Below are 16,760 nucleotides of genomic sequence, written 5' to 3'. Positions count from 1 at the left end.
ATGGGCACAGCACATAAAGCTGCATAGGACAGTGGGAGAACCACACCTATGCAGGGAACCAGGATCATTGGTGCAGTGATCTATGGCCAGAGTCCACTTATTTCTAGGTGTAAATATTTCCTGAATATTGTTCATCAGCCTGATTTTACTTTCTACATAATTACTTGGTCTGATAATTAGTTAAAAATATAGAAGACTTCATAACTTTGTAGCTTTACCTGTTACTTTTCATGGTATGAAATGTGTTGTGGCATCCTGTTCTGTTAAAGTGTGGTACCTTTCATATTTTAGGGTCTGACATATGTTCCAAATGAGATCTTATATTCAAAAATCTGGTTTTATGTCGTAAATTTATCAACAGGAAGATTTTTATTTGGACTGAAATAAAAAGTGAAGCTATACTTTTGCTAGTTTGAATAAAGGTAGCATTACCTTTTTTCCTCATTTCATATACAGGAAAAATCTAATGTATTCCTTGAATGTATTTTCTTTTCAGGCTCTTTATATGTTTTACGCTTTGGCCATAGTATGTGATGACTTCTTTGTTCCATCCTTAGAGAAAATTTGTGAGGTATGTTAATGAAAATTATTACTCTTTTAGAAATTTATTCAGAGAATATTATTTAAAGATATTTCCCATCAAAAAAATGAACCAGTGTTCTGTGCATGCTTGTTTCTCTGGCCACACTCAAGCAGAAAAAAATCAAAGATTTAATGTTATCAGATGGCAAAACCCACTCTTAAATACCTGAGGCATGTAACTAGAAGAGGTATAGGTTATGGATTGGTTGGATTTATTATTGTACTCCTTTTTTTTAAAGTAACTTGAGGAAAGATATCATAGATAGAAAAATTAATGTGGTGGCTATGCAAGTCTTATTGCACATCTACCAGCATGTCAGCAAGGAGAAAGGAAGTATATGCGGTTCTGGCATAAAGTGGAAAAAAGAGAAAATCTGTGAGAAAAGTGTGTACCTTGGATATGGACTCAGAATAAAAATCTTATATGCAAAAAAAAAAGTAACATAATGGCTTTACCTAATTTTGAGAGGACTTTACAAAATTACATTTAGGATTCTAATTGAGTTGATTGTGACAGGGCATGTAAATGTTGTGTTGAGTATGATTTTGGTGAACAAAGTAAATACATAATACAAATGTACATTTAAAATCCTTTTTAAACACAAAATGAATATCTCCACCTTTGCTTTTAAACAAAACTAAGAGTGACCATTTTCTGAAAAACTCCTGGGTTTTTTTTGTAGCTAGTTTAAAAGTCTCTTTTCCTGTTACTAAATGTACTAAATACCTGCTGGTTTTACTCAGAGTTATAAGCTTACACTCATCAGTAGAAGAACAAATAGAATAATGAGGGAATACTAAAATACTCAATTGGGATCTTTTCTTTCCCTTTCCAGGTATTCAGTATTCAGCATGCACCGTAGACACCATATTTAAGTTATACTAGTTGGTAGTACCAATTACTGGCTACTGACCCTTCATAAAATCTTTACATTTTGTCTCACATTCTTCTGAACATCTGAACAGCTACCAAGAGTTCAGATAGCACACTTAGGTTTGAGCTCCTGCAGCAGTATGACTGGTAATAGATCATATTTGTGTTTGTTTTGTCAAGATGTGTCCTATGTGTAGGATGCCATTGTTATCAGCTTAAGATGTTTTCAGGCAAACTGCTTGAAAAATACAGGTTTTTTTTCACTTCTCCTTTTGTCCCTATTTACTTTTCTATCCTTGAAAGAAAAATAGTGTACTAAACATGATCCTAGAGACTCTCAAAAAGGAAAAAAACTCCTTCATAAAAACGTGCTTATAGTTCAAGGGAAAGATCTTCAGACTGCTAAATTGATGCAGCCCACTTGTGGACCTGCACGTGTTTTTGCTGGTCTGAGAACTTTAAGTTACCTATATCCTATTAAAGCTTTAGAGACACCATCATAAAAATAGATCTCTCTACCATGCCCAGCTCTCTCTGTGTCTAACTGGACTAATTTTATCTGTGTCAGCAGAGGACTCACTTTTGATTAACACAGTTGAAAAGTGAAGCCAGAATCCAGCCTGCTGTTTGTAGGATTTATTCACAAAGGTTGTATTTTTGTTACCAATTTTCATTTTTGAATTTTAGAAGCCCTAAGAGTTGGGGAATTGAATGACTGTGTTTAGAGTTACAGAAGTAAATTAATGAAAACAATTTGAGATGTTTACAATCCTTTTGAATCTGCAGAGATATGTTTCTTTAATCAGCTCCATGTAAGCCACAATTGACTATTCATTTACATATGTAACTGTAGAACTCCACAATGTAAATACAGTAGCAACGCTGAAATTACCAATTGTTTTCTTCTAGAAACTACATTTGAGTGAAGATGTTGCTGGAGCCACATTCATGGCAGCAGGGAGCTCCACCCCAGAACTGTTTGCATCTGTTATAGGTATGGAGCCCACACACAAGCTTTTTTGAGCTCTGCTGTTAAAAAATCAGCAGCAGATTAGGCACAGGTGCCCATTCTTCTGACAATTTATAATCAGCAATTGCAGCTGTCAGCTAGTCTGTGGTTCATGGTACCATTAACTACTCAAAATATCTCATGAAACTGTGAGTCTTCTCTCAAAACACAGAGAGGAATGTCTGGTTCTGAGCACAGGATGCAAAAGAAAAGATTTATTGAAGTCCCTTGAGAAGTAATTTGATATATTTGGAAATAGATTAAGAGCAGCCCTGAGGAGAAAGACTTGGGGGTGTTGGATGATGAGCTCATCATGATCTGTCACTGTGCAGCCAGTGTGCACTTGCAGCCCAGAAAATCAGCTGTATCCTGGGCTGCACCAGGAGCAGTGTGGCCAGCAGGCTGAGGGATGTGACACAGCTAAAAACTAAGCTGTGAAACAGAACTTACCGTTGAACTAACTAGTTAAGAAATCATTTGCTAAAAGTATATATGTAAAGGTTCTAAGCCACAGCTAGCTAGACTAAAACACCAAATTATTGCACAGAGAAGTGAGCCTTAATTATGAAACACGTTTTGGGTAATCTTTGAAACAGTCTCTACTTCACAAGTAGTACGGGTTCTGAGCAACCTAAAATTAAAGGACAGAGGGTAGTTATGTATGTTTTACTCCCTCTGCAGGTGTATTTATCACTCATGGAGATGTAGGAGTTGGGACCATTGTTGGATCAGCAGTTTTCAACATCCTCTGCATTGTTGGTGTCTGTGGACTGTTTGCAGGACAGGTTAGTAAGATATTGGTCTTTACATAGTTTAGTTGCTTACAATTTAGAGGTTTCCATGAGCATATGTTAAAAAAAGGATGAAATCGTAGACAAAAATGGGATTGTGAAAAACCTCAAAGATTGGAAAGAATATACAGACACTTTACAAATAGTGAATGTTCCCAAAAAGTTCAGCTGTAGTGTCAACAATCTGAATATATAGCATACAGAGGAAACTGGTTCCTCCTAATGCAATACTGTGTTTACAATCAACTGATCATTGGCATCTGCTGATCCTTCCTGGTACTGATGACAGTCAAAGAATCTGGAACACAAGCATGAGATTTGCTCCATTTACTCAATAGATGGTTACATTATCTATCATATTTTTTCAGGTAGTAAGTCCAATATATCCACAAATAAAAGGAACGAGGAACAATTGATTTGCTGCAGTTCAATGAATTTTACTTTACAATTGAAATTAGGACCAAATCAAGTATCATTAGTAAGAAATGCATTTCAATAATGGAAGTTTCTATATTACTTTTATTACTGATGCCTATTATAGATCTATTGTCTAACAGACTGGTGGATGGTAATGGTAGCATAAAACTGCATTTTTCAGAATTGTTGCTAGTAATAATATTCTGCTCACAGACCTAAGTTATTTTAGGATAGGGACCTTTTTTGTTTGTTTGTTTTTGAAATCCCATGTTTTTGTTGGCTGAAGGTGTGGTGTTTTTCAGGTGGTTTGTCTCACCCAGTGGGCTGTGTTCCGGGATTCTGTGTACTACACAATATCTGTGATTGTACTTATTGTGGTAAGTAGCTCTCTTATCAGTTACTGTGTTTCATTGCTTGAATTTTTAGTGGACCAGCCTGCTCACTATACACAGTGGCAAATAATTATTTTCCTAGCTAGTTCTATGGTATCTGGAAGTGAGAGCTGAGCTCCACAATGTTGTATAAACATGAAAATTTCATACAGCCCCATGGAATACGTGCCCGCTGTATTAATCAGTGTCCATTCATTTTGTACCTTGGGTTCTGCAGGCTAGTAGGATACTGTTATGCAGTGCAGATAGCATTCTCCTCAGACCTAGTAGACTGCTTGTTGTGGAGGTGAAAAATTTTGAGCTACACATCTATTTTAAATAGAGAAGGTGGCTGTTTCTTGCTTCTACACAGTAATTTTATTTCTGATTCTGGGTAAGTTTTTCCATGTAGAGCACAGGTGAGATACCACTTTGTTCATCTACAGCAGTGTAGTAGTTTCTGGATGTGCACATTTAATATGTCTGGTGGCAAGGCAGGGAAGAATCCACTTAATCTGTATTTTGTAATACAAGCAGATCACTAGCTGTGTATTCAGTAACAGCAGTTACACTAGATGGAGTAAAATTTGTATAACCACTTGACCCAAGAGGAGAAGTAAAATGCCTGCCTGTTCTGCTAAAACTAGTCTAGCTGTTAGAAGGACTCAAGAGTTAAGTTTTTTTGGAATAAGTGACTTTGCTGTCATTTGCACAACATACACACTCATGTACCTACATGCTATCTGTCTTTCACATGCTTGCACCATTTCCTTTGATATTTCTTAAAACAGCGACTGACAGGGGTCCAGGCACTGTTCACAAGGTTTTATGTTTTGTGAGGGGCACAATCCATACAGTGGAAGTTCTGGTTAAGAAGGGTAAAATTTGAGTAGTTCTGTCTAGATATGGCTGATACTTGCTGAAGAAATTTGACAGTTTTGAGATAGATCAGAGAAATGGTCAATTTATGTGTTTCTTTTTTTTTCCTCTCTTCTAGTTCATATATGATGAGAAAATAGAATGGTAAGTTGTATAAATTATTCCATGCAGTCCTGTGTTTGCCATGAGTAAGTAGAGTTGTAGTGTAATTGACTTTTATTCTACACACTGAGAGTATGAGCTGGATTGAACACTCAGGAAATCCTATGTGTTTTGTTTGGGCTTAGTTTTTATGATGGTCACGGAAAACTGAAAGAAAATGTAAGAACCAGGAAGCATTAAGGAAAGTTCATGGACTCTGTGTAAGGCCCCAGGATTCCCGTGTGCAGGGAGGGTAGCCAAAGCTCTTCTGCTCTGATTCTGACTGCTAACATTTGTGGGGATGCCAGGTGTTCCAATGAACACTCCAAAGTGAATCCTAGTGGAAGATCATAGGCACCTTCTCACGGTGCTCTCAGAGTGTCTGGCCTGTGCTTCAGCACTGAATTGCAAAAGGCCTTGGTGTTATGATGCTCAGAGAGTAGCTGTGGTTTCAGTCTGCATAGCACATTTCTGAAATACATGCATTGCAGTTTATTTGCATGTTTATTGAAACTTGAGAGTCTGCTTCCCCTCTCATTCTGCTGAGACACCATCTAATCTTAATGATGTGAGTCCTGTGTGCACAAATGTGACTTGTACCAGATGTTTAAGGCACACTCCTACATAAAACTTGTAAAGCATACAGCTGTTGGAATGGCCTTCTAACACTTCTTTCTGTCTTTTTGAGGTGGGAAAGCCTTGTACTCATCATTATGTATTCATTCTACATACTTATCATGAAGTAAGTACTTCTCCTTACTGTACCCTTTAGATATTAACTGACCATCATTCTTTTGGTCTTGCTTTGTCCTTGGCCTTCCTGCCTGAGGGAAATACAGCCAGTCATGTTTCTGTGTTAGATCTGTTGGGTTTTATGCTTAATCAATTTAATTCTAGGTTTGTGCTTAATCAGCAGCAAATACTTTGATGCATCCTTTTCATAGTGCACGGAGGTAAAGTGGCTTTCAGAAAAAGTTGAGAAAAATGTCATTTATGCAAAGGTATATGACAAGTTTGCAGGGTGCTCTGGATTGTAAACACAGATCATGTCAGCTCTTAGACGTTTTTTGTGCTCCTTGGAGAACAAGGTCAAGGAACATTAGATAGAGTGCTAAGCATATATTTGTCTTCAGACCCTCTCATACCAGGTTGTTTACTGACATCATCTTTTGTTGTGTCACTACCTCTGACAGGAGAGTCAGAGGTCTCACTGTTACTGCAGGTACCTGTGAGTCCACCCTTCTATTGCAAGTTGCTTAGGCTTAGATCCCTTGGTGCTCTCCCCTCACAAATCACCCTGTTGGAACTCCCTTTTCTCCTACATCAAGTCTTAGCAGAGTCATTGACAGCCCTCTTAGGTCCCACCCTAGTGCTAAAATGGATGTATTCTGTCTTTAGAAGAGTATGGTCAGCAGTCCCAGAAATGCTCAAGAACCCTCCCACAGGGTTCACAGTACTGAAAGAAGCAGTGAGGTGAATTGTGAGCTGATGCAGGAGGAAAGAAGCTGCTGTATGGTGAATGTCCTGGCTCCAAAATCAACAGCTCCAGTGTTGTGCCTTCACTGAATCTGTTCTAGTGCCTTTCTGCAGTTTGCTGTATGTCATGAGAGATAGGTGCAGTCCTTGCTTTCCTATCAGCTTGCCACTGAGTTGGACAGTCCTTTCTCTTCACTTCCTATTAATTGTCAGAGAACATGCATCTAGGCTTTACAGCTTGCCTGCATAAGTTGTTCTCAGATGGTTTTAAAGTTTGCTGAGAAAATGCAAAATTCCAGCCTTTTTAGTGACCTTTTCTTTGCACTTTCAGGTACAACATGAGGATGCAAAGCTTCTTCACCCTTAAAAGCAAGAATGTTGGAAATGGTGACACAGTCAACAATGAGCTGGAAGATGGTAATAAATGTTATGCCTCTAGTTGTGATGACCCATCCATTCCATTACTATGGAAAGGTAAGGCTGAGCAGACAGGACTTGGAAAAAGAGTAGTTCACAGGATATCCTTTTTATTTCTTTTATGCGGATCAAAACAGTGTCACCTCTCAATTGTAAGCAGGGTTAACTGGATAATTCAGCAGTCTCATTGCACATTAAGAAAAATTTTTTTTTTTCCATATTCTGAAAACAAGCTGCTTTGCTTAACAAGTGAGGTCTCCTCACTTTATTCTTTGCACACATCCTCCATCCTGGGAGGCTGAGCTCATCAGCAATGTTGGTAGCATTGGAAAGATCCCCACAAATAATACCAAACAGGAATTTAGAGAATCCCACTCTTTTCTGCTCTGGGATTTCTTTAAGGTAGTTATTGGTAGGTATACCTACCACAAGGTAGATAGAGGTTTATTCAGTGACAGCACACTTCTGCTCTAGTCCTAGATAAGATGTTTAGACAATAATAACTTAAAATTATTTCTCATAAGACATGGTGGTGCCTTTGAAATACTTTAATCTCATTTTATAATGAACTTTTGGGAGCATTGGCTCTGATATAATGAGGTCTGTCACTTGCATGTGGATTTGTGTCCATGCAAGGTTCCATGCAATCATCTGAATACAGATGCTTGCTGTATTCAAGTGGTGACATGGCAAAAGAGTAATCCAGTTAAACACCACAGATAGTAGTGGTTTATACTTTTGAGGATGTCATCTCCCAGCAGGCTCTCCTCTCTAGCCCTTGTGGAAAAGAGACAATAGCACAGACTACTTGCCTGTGTGTCTGTTTCCTTTTCAGGGAAATGTGTAGATTATTGAATGCTTGTGAAGAATGTGCAGGAAAAAAAGCAAGAAAGCTCCAGTACCAGCTGTGCGCATCAGATTTCTTTTCTGATTTTGTCTCAAAGAGGCACTGATACTGCAGTTTCAGTCAGATTCCCTTTGCCTTCTCCAGCACCCATTACACAAATACATGCTGCATTGGAGGCACAATTGTTCAAAGAGCCAGTGTGTAGATACTGTCACAGGCAAACATGCCTGAGAAAGTACAGAAAGAAGAGATTAAGGATTTGGAGTGAGCAGTGGGAGGGGAGGATGGCAGCGTTAGCCTAACTGCTTTATGTGTCAAGATGCTGTCCTAGAAAACTGTCACATGGCTGCCTCTAGCTTCTTCCCTCCTGTTCTCTCAAAATATGCCATGACCCATCAGTGACTCCCTCTTAGTTGACACAGGCTGGCTTCACGAGCTGAGCTGCATTTTCCCCAGCAGCAGCTTCCAGATAGGAGCACTGCTAATAGCAAGGAGAGAACTGGGGCTGGCCTCTGCCTTGCACTGCTTAACAGTTTGAGGATCCACCAAAAAACCTCCCTTGGCTTCACCAAGGTGTAGGTTTGACCTTAATCTGATTTTCCACAGGAGAAAGGCCTGATTACTTCCCCTGGAGGAGCAGTTGCTTTGGGTGAGGAACTTTTTTTAGCAAGGATAGTCTGTTGCTCGGGGTGCAGGTGAAAGGTGTAACCCTGTAAAGCTCTTTAATGCTTGTAATTTTCATTGCTTTCAAGAGCTTTCTGTGGTACAATATAAAACCTTTCATCACTCAAGTTTCAAAAAGAAAAAGGAGGGATTTTCACCATAAGAAAAATCTAATTTCAAGGGTGAGTTCTGCACACACAGGTGAAGACAAACTAGATGTACTTTGTGAATGCTGCTCCAGTTTTCAAAGTACAAATGTGTATTACCATTGACTTTTATTGTGTTGACCCAAATTTCCACCAGGTGGCATGGTTTGACCCCTGCCTGAAACCAGAAATTTGGACAAAAGCAGGTTTCTGAGGGACTGGCTTTCAGAGCTAAAGTCATCAAGAAGCTTTCTGTTGATTTTGACAGGGCTGTTGGTGCTGAACCTTTGTTGGTGAGCAGTAAGTTTGTTGGAAAGAAAAGCTGTTCTCAGAGTTTTTTCTTAAGGATTATCACAAAGGAGAATTACAAAAGGCTTTTCTCCTTTTCACATTTCTTAAAACAACTTTTAGGTGGAGTCCATACTATAGGGGCTAAGATATGTTGCTTTTACAGGCATAGGGACTCAAACTGAAAAAATAATGAACATAATAAAAGCAATGTGCCACGGCAAGTCAGAATAGCTGCAGTACTTAAATATATATTTAGTATGAGACATTCTACAGTAGCACTGAGTTTTTAATTATGATACTTTTATCAAAGCTGAGTGTTTGCTCACTGTCTTCATAGGGCTCTAAGAAACTGTTTCAGAGTAACTTCAGTGCTCCCATGTTTTTAATGTCACTGTAAGATGAAGCATTTTGGTTAATTCTCTGGAGGAACTCACTTGGGAACAGTTAATCTGATGAGACTGTTAATATCAGGCCTTTCTGTCCTTACCAGCATTGCTGTCAAACATTCATTTTTCTTTAGCTAAAGCAAATGTTAAGTTTATGTGGTTGAGTCCTATTCTGTAAGGACTGATTGCTAGGAAACCTGTCTGGCTGAGTATTCCTTCACAGAAAAGCTGCCACACTCCAAGAGTCACTGGAGTGGATGTGCTCCTTATTTGCATCATCAGCCACAGCATTCAGCAAGGTTAATTTGGTGTAGATGTTGGGATAGAGGAGGATAATTGCTCCTTTACATTTAGCAAATGTAAAATTGCTACTAGTTTTATTCTCTATGAGAGATGTTAAGCTGCAAGACAGACTCCAGAGTGGATTCTTTGAGTAGGACACATTTCTTTGTGAAACCAGAGATCTTATATTTATGACACTTAGGTGACCCCAGTGTACTCACTGAAGCCATTTTAGTGAAACAAGGCAAGACACTCAAATGCTTGGAAGGGTGAAAGTTACAGATGTTTATTGGTGATTTACAGGCTTGCTGGTTTTTCTTGTTGAATAATTATGGAGAATGTATTCCTTCAACTGCAACTGTGCTAGAAGATGCTTAAGACAGCAAAGCCTTTTTTTGCATGATGTGCCTTAGATGCATGCATGGATCCAGTCTTCCTGGAAAACAAAAATATTTCAACACTGTAACAATGCAAAAGAATAACAATATAGGCTTCTGTGTGTTTAGAACAGGTCCGTTTAATTCCATTGTTTGAGTTTGAATGTTTTCTTAGATTTCCTTTGCTTCCTGACTGGAACCATGCACTAATTATCTTTCACTTCTACCTCCTAAATTCTCCTCCTCTTCCTAATGTAAGTAACAATACAAAAGGGGAGGGAGAGGGGGAGGCCAAGCGAAGCAAAGCAGAAAACAAGCAGCAAAGAATTTTTTTCCGTACATACTATTATATGTAATAATTAATATTTATTATAGTTATGTATCTATTTTCTGCCCTGCTTTCTAACACCACATGGGTATGTCTCCTGTCTGCTGAGCCTTGCTCTGCTTGATATGTGTAGTCTGTAGCATTTGTGAGAATATTGGTTTGTTGGTGAGCTCCTAAAGTCCTTGCCTGTACTTGTGTTGATTCCCAATAAAGTTTTGTCTCTATGTGTTCTTAACATGGTAGAATTTTGTTAACTTTGTGATCTTGGTATGAGTTCCTTTATATTAATGAAGGCTTACTTTGTTAGTTAGAACTGTAGATTTGTTCTTGACGATCTTTGTCATAATTTCAAATTTTTCTTGTGAGAGATACTGGTAATAATCTGTGAAGGTGAAGTGAAGATTTCCAGAAGGAGTGAGAGAGGCATTAGAGCCTTCTGCATGTGCAGCACCTTGATCCAATGGAGCAGCTTTAGAGGTTTCAGGAGTGCTGTCTACACTGCCACAGTGCAAACACTTGTAGAGAAAGGGTACAAAACTCTAGTGGGACATAAGCAAATGAAACTGGTACAGCACAAACAGCTGGGGGAAAACTGCTCCCACTAATCTGACAGTGGCTTGGAGGCTGCCTTAGTAGAGTGAAATCCTTTTCCAGCATGTGATCTTAAGAAAGCACACAACTGATGAGGAGATTCACCAGGCTGCAGAAATATCAAAAGAAAGCCACTCATAAATTCTGGCATTCAGATAAAAGTTTCCCCCACCTGAGCCTGAAAAGACCTGACTCTGGATGGTGGGATGCGTGGTAGGGTCAGTTCCACTGCTAACTCTGTCCATTGTGATCATTAGTGAAAGGGATACAGCAGTATGGCAAAAACAGTGTTGTGATGGTGGATGAGATAATCTGCTCCAGTCCTCCCAAATACCGGTTCCCTGAAGCTGGATTACGGATTATGATCACAAATAAGTTTGGACCACGCACCAGAATGCGGATGGCGAGCCGGCTCATCATTAACGAGGTATGTTCATTAGGAAAACAGAAAATGACCGTGAGGCAGGGGGGTTACCAAAGAGCTGTGCTCATAGTGACCCTGGAATTCAGATTCTTCCATGTTCCTATGGTTGGGATAGAACTATGTCTTTCTCAAGCAGCTATATGAGAACATATTTGAAGATTGATTCCCAGCTGGTGATGTTGCCTGTTTTAATGGGAGGGCAGTCAAAAAGGAGGGACTATCTTATTTCCCTGACATAAGATGTTTTCGTCAGTATGTGCATGCATATGTGCACATTAAGGTTTTATTTATAGCAGAAGAATTGGCTTTGATTATTACAAAAGTGGTTAGGTTAAAAAAGGATAATGGACAAGGCAACCAAAAATTGTCGAAACTGCTCTTGTATTATTAACACTTCAGGATCCCTTCAGAGATTTACCTACCTCTTTAGTATTCACTGTACTCCCCAACTCAAAAAAAAAAATGGACCATGATATTTTCATGAAGGGAATTTGCCCTGGACAGTTTCAGTTCTCTCTTACTCGATACGTTGCCATGAGTGTATATTGCTTCTTCCATACCCTGCAGCTGAAGTGGCAGGACTTGGCAAGTGTGGCTGTTCTGAACTTGCTGAAGCACCAGGGGTGAAATCTTTGGCCTACCTACCTTGGGTTTTATGAAGGCAGGATTTGATAGTTTGCTCCCACAATATCAAATATGAGAGGTATTTACTCTGGCAGTAAATACATTTCAGCCAGCCTTATGAATTCCACAATAAAAGAAAGCACCATTAATATATTTGTAACAAAAATCCAGTTTGATGGTAAAATAGTGAAAGGTGTTATGGTCAGGAGTAGAAGATCAGACAGGGCACATGGCAATAGTTGACTTTGTAATCCTTGAAGTCAATGCATTGATCAGAGAAAAATTCTTAATTGCTGTGTGGGTAGAAAGCTGATATTTGGCCCTTTAAACATCTGCAAAAAGCATTCTCTAAACTTGAGCATTTTGGATGTATGGTCTTATGTATTCTCACTTAGATATTCACAAGTTTTGCAAAGTATTCAGATAGGATTTTTCTCTATTTTTCACTAGAGTATGTTGATACTGCTTTCAGAAATTTTTTTGCATGTTGTGCAGTTACTTTATTTTTCAAGGCATTTCAGAGCACGTTTTAGAAATTTGCTAGTTTGTCAGGAAAAGAGAACACTTTTCAACCCTGCATTACCTCATCTAATGAATTAAAATAATATTTTTATAAAAGTAAGAACTTACTGTTGCATCTAACATTCTCCAGTGCATGAGTGGGTATATATAGTCATGTTTAAAACCTATCCTTGTAATTGTTTTACTGTGTGTTGGAGCTGCAGCAGTTCTTGTACATGTCTGCAGGGCCAATTATGTGCTTTATGTACTCAGACAAAGGCAACAAGGATTGGTCTTCTTTTGAAATTAAAAATAGGAAAAATTACCTCAGTAAGTGGAGTTGAGAAGGAGGGAGAAGAGTTGGATCTGAGAAGGAGAGCTCCTGGATAATGAGTCATTCAAGCCAACGCTAATTGTGCAGAGGTGTCTTGAGTGTTACCATTTAATTATGGTGCTATTGCTGGTATGAGTGGGAACTGTTGAGTGAGAAGTGCTTTAGAATACCACATTGGTTCAAACATGGATGGAACAACAAATGTTACAACATTCTCCATCATGGCTTGGAAGACTCCTGCCAGTAGTAATTTTGAAGTGGATGGTTAACCTGGTGAAGCCTGATGCCTGCTGAAGATAGGTAGGCCACTGACAAGTTTGTTGTTGACTGAAAGGAAAGCTTTGAGGAGAAACTTCATGGCTCATGTGACTGGGGCTGGACAGAGAGCAAAACTCAGATGTCACCAAGTAAATATTTTCTGAACTGTGGCAGTTTTGTGTTTTGACACTGCAGCGCCAGCGGTTAATCCAGTCTGCCAATGGCTCCAGCAAAGCACTTCAGAACAGGAGACAGGAGAATATTGAAAATGGAAACATCCCTGTGGGGAACCAAGAGGAGGAGAATGAACAGGACAGTCTAACTCCATTTTCAGTGCCAGGTAAGGCTTACTTTCTAGATGTTTATAGTCCTGAAAAAGAAGATAATTAAAATGCCAAATGCTGGGATGTAAGAAAGACAACATATGTGGGGAGAGAGGAGGAAAGGGACTGGTTTGACTTTCTGAAGGATGGATTTGCTGACAATAAAACTGGCCTGGAGGCTGGGTGACTAAAAGCAGATCTTTGGAAAGTGTTTTCCAGTCATTATGGACAGCCATGGTAGAAGTGCTGATTTGCCAGAGGTGAAGAAAAAACAGGAAAGGGAAGTTTACACTGAAACATGTCAGAAGGACCTGATGAGTACTTCAAAATTACTCCAAATAATTTTCAAGTCAGCAGTTAATAATGACTTGCTGGAAATTGCTAAGCCAGATGCACCATGGTGTATAAATATATAATAAATTGTTCTAGTGACTGTAGTGAGAGGGGCTTCTTGGATGAACAGTAAAAAATGCTGCTGTGTCCACCGCTAACCCAAGTTACTGAGACAGTGGTTCCACTGCTTCCATGAGCACTCTGTTCCAAACCTTGACCACCCTTGCCTGTGTTGGCAAAGAAGACTTTTAAACTGAGATGGTTTTTAACAAGTTTTTGGATAGAAGTTTTGATTAGGGTAGTGCAATCATGCATTTCTTCTTACTTTCCAGGCACCGTTTTTATGAATAAAACCTAGGTAAATTCCAGATAAGAGCTTCTTAAGTGTGTGACATTCACAATAGACAAAATGCTTTGAACTAAAGAGGGAGTTATTAGTTATGTCACTGGTCCTCTTTAAATGTTTTTTTTTTTCTTCTGCATTTTTGAGCAAGTCTTTGAAGATAAAGCGAGGTTTAACAAGCCCAAGTGGAACCACTGGTGATTCAGTTCATACTGAATGGAGCAAAAGTTCAACATGAGCTCAAGAGAGTTGCATAAAACAGAATAAGTGATTGCATAAAATCCTCATCGTTACCTTCAGTTATAGTCACTCCTCTTGTCTGGGGTGGATTATCCATTGGTTGGATTCTCATTGCTCAACTCATATATTCTGATGGAGAATTCTTTCATTATGCTTTCCAAAGCACTACTTTAATGAGTTTGGTGAAAATGTGAGGACCCAGCATCATGCTTTGTTGTTGTTTAAGTACTGTGGCACAATCAGTAGCCTAAAAAAATCTGGACATTTAAAACTGGCTTCAGGGAAAAGGTAGTTTGCAGAGAGTTTCCAAGAATCCTCTCTGGTCTTCTTTTATTCCCAGACTGAAAATAAATCAGACGCATACATTTTCTAAAGATCAGAAGTTCATGTATTTTTTCAGTACTGGAAAGTGTTCTCTGAAGAATAGACTTTCAGTTTTCAATATGACTTTTCAATTCAATTGGTTGGGGTGTCCTAGGTAAAAAATCCACTCTTGTATTTTAGGAGCTGCAACTGAAATGGCTGTGAGTTGGCCCAGCCCCTTTTTTTGTGCTGTTTTGTAGTCACATTCTTTAGCCGAATCTGGGATTTTACTTTCTTTCTTCAAATTGCGTATTCTAGATTCTTTTGCAAGAATAAGTTTTTTTTCTGAAACAGAAATAAGGGAAGTCCAAAGTTTCATCTCTGAATTAGTTTCATCTGATGACAAATTATTATTTGTCATCTCAAAATGCGTCTTTTACGTTTTATTCCTTTTTTATCCTGTGTCCACAGGAGTGCTCTGCAATAAGCGTAGGGCTTTAGCAAGCAGAAAGAGAGAATACAGTTGTTACATGAAAACAGCCTCAGACTATTCCAGCATATATCCCCCTTGTCAAACATCCAGAGAGATTCACTCCTGAGTGTGGATGTTGTTCAGGCCCATCCTGAAAAAGGAGACAACATTCAGGTTTTTATGGAAACTGCATATGATATCATTCAAACAGCCTTTGCCTTTGGTTTCTGTGTGGGAAAAACACATTATCTTCAGAAAAGGAATTTCTTTCTTGACCTAACCTTTAGATGTTGATGATTGTCTCCCAAGAGAAAGGCTCATTTGAAGCTTTACAATGTGAGTACTCTACAGTTGTTTGAAAACAGGTCTTAAACTTTAAAAACACACCCCACAGATCAGAATAAAATAGGACAAAACTGGGCAAGCATATGTTGACAACAAAATGGTGTGTTAAAGCCCTTGCATATCTCAGTGGTCTTTTAGAGCCCAGACTCAGAAAAGCACTTCTGTGCAGCTCTTAATGGATGCTTAAATCCCTTCCATTGTCACATGTTCAGCACCCTTTAAAATACTCTGTGATCTCAGCTCCTGATCATTTCACAGGAATGAAGAACTACCTCTCTTACAGAACTGGAGCATGGATGCTTTATATAAGTCATGATGGTGTTAGCTAAAACAGGAATAATAATTCCTTGAGCTAAAATGAGATGGCAATAAAGGAGATTAGGAATCCTATCCATTTTTGTTTGGATCCAAAATGCAAAGATAACATGTAGGATAGAAGCAAAAAAGCAGTATCTACTAAAAACATATAAAATGTTTTTACTTGGTCAAAACAGACATTTATCTCAATATTCTAACTCCAGCCATGATTTTATGAAGTCTGGGGGGGGGAGAGAGAGACAGAACAAGTTATTGTTCAGTGGTTTTCACCCCAAGGAACTTCTTGGTCTGGATGTAAAATTTTCATCTAAAAGTTCTTCGTGTGTTTCTTCTTCATTAACCTAATGTTAATGTCTAATTGTCACTGAATCTTTGCAAACATTTAACACCCACAATATCCTTTGGGAAGGAGCTTCATGATTTTGTGAAGAACCTTTTACTTACTTTGACCGTGGCTCCTACTCACTTCACTTGATGTCTTCCTTAATTGGAAACACAGGGGACAAGGCAAACCCAGTGCACCTCACTTGAACACTCAGGAGGCTGTAGCTCTTTGTTGGACAGTGAGGTTAAAACTTGGCCAAAATCCAACCAGGTCTAACAAGATAGGGCGAGTACCTCTGTTCAGTTACATCTTACTTTTGTTGAATGTTGTCTTGTGTAAACCTATGGTAACTCTGAGAGTAAAGCTTGTTTCTGTGTACTGGAGCAAATTCTTTTTTGTAGACCAGTTTTCTCTGTACCAAAAATGTGTATTTAAGAGAAGATTATTGGCATAAATCCAAATATTCAAAGCGTGGTAAAGGCACAGGCTGAAAATAGAAATCTGAGCTGTTTTGGACGGATTTCACAGTCTGGAATCTGGAACTTGTATTCTGGAAAATGAAACTTCCAAGAAGAGTATCAGTAGGTTGAAAAATAGTCTGTTTTGGATGAGGATGAAAAGTAAAACCTTGGTATTTTCCAAAGGAAGACAAAGTTTCCAAAGGTCTGTTGCAAGAGAACTGCAATAAAAATATTTTATTATGTCTGCTGCCCACTTGGAAGCCTCTTTGGATACTGTTTTACACACTA

General features: G+C 38.7%; 1 protein-coding gene across 1 annotated transcript in view; it reads left to right on the top strand.

Moving 5' to 3' along the window:
- SLC24A4 (solute carrier family 24 member 4) overlaps positions 1-16,760 on the top strand; it is an 84,444-nt gene that overhangs the window by 49,996 nt on the left and 17,688 nt on the right. The window contains exons 4-12 of the mRNA XM_071426588.1: positions 497-571; positions 2,366-2,450; positions 3,147-3,250; positions 3,976-4,050; positions 5,042-5,067; positions 5,753-5,806; positions 6,872-6,957; positions 11,126-11,295; positions 13,205-13,349. Of these exons, the coding sequence (XP_071282689.1) occupies positions 497-571; positions 2,366-2,450; positions 3,147-3,250; positions 3,976-4,050; positions 5,042-5,067; positions 5,753-5,806; positions 6,872-6,957; positions 11,126-11,295; positions 13,205-13,349 (820 nt within the window). The remainder of the gene's footprint in view (positions 1-496; positions 572-2,365; positions 2,451-3,146; positions 3,251-3,975; positions 4,051-5,041; positions 5,068-5,752; positions 5,807-6,871; positions 6,958-11,125; positions 11,296-13,204; positions 13,350-16,760) is intronic.

Source organism: Agelaius tricolor, unplaced genomic scaffold, assembly GCF_023055355.1.
Source record: "Agelaius tricolor isolate 1412-34295 unplaced genomic scaffold, bAgeTri1.0.p SCAF_5, whole genome shotgun sequence".
Classification (NCBI taxonomy): domain Eukaryota; kingdom Metazoa; phylum Chordata; class Aves; order Passeriformes; family Icteridae; genus Agelaius; species Agelaius tricolor.
This window is presented reverse-complemented; position numbering and strand designations above follow the sequence as displayed.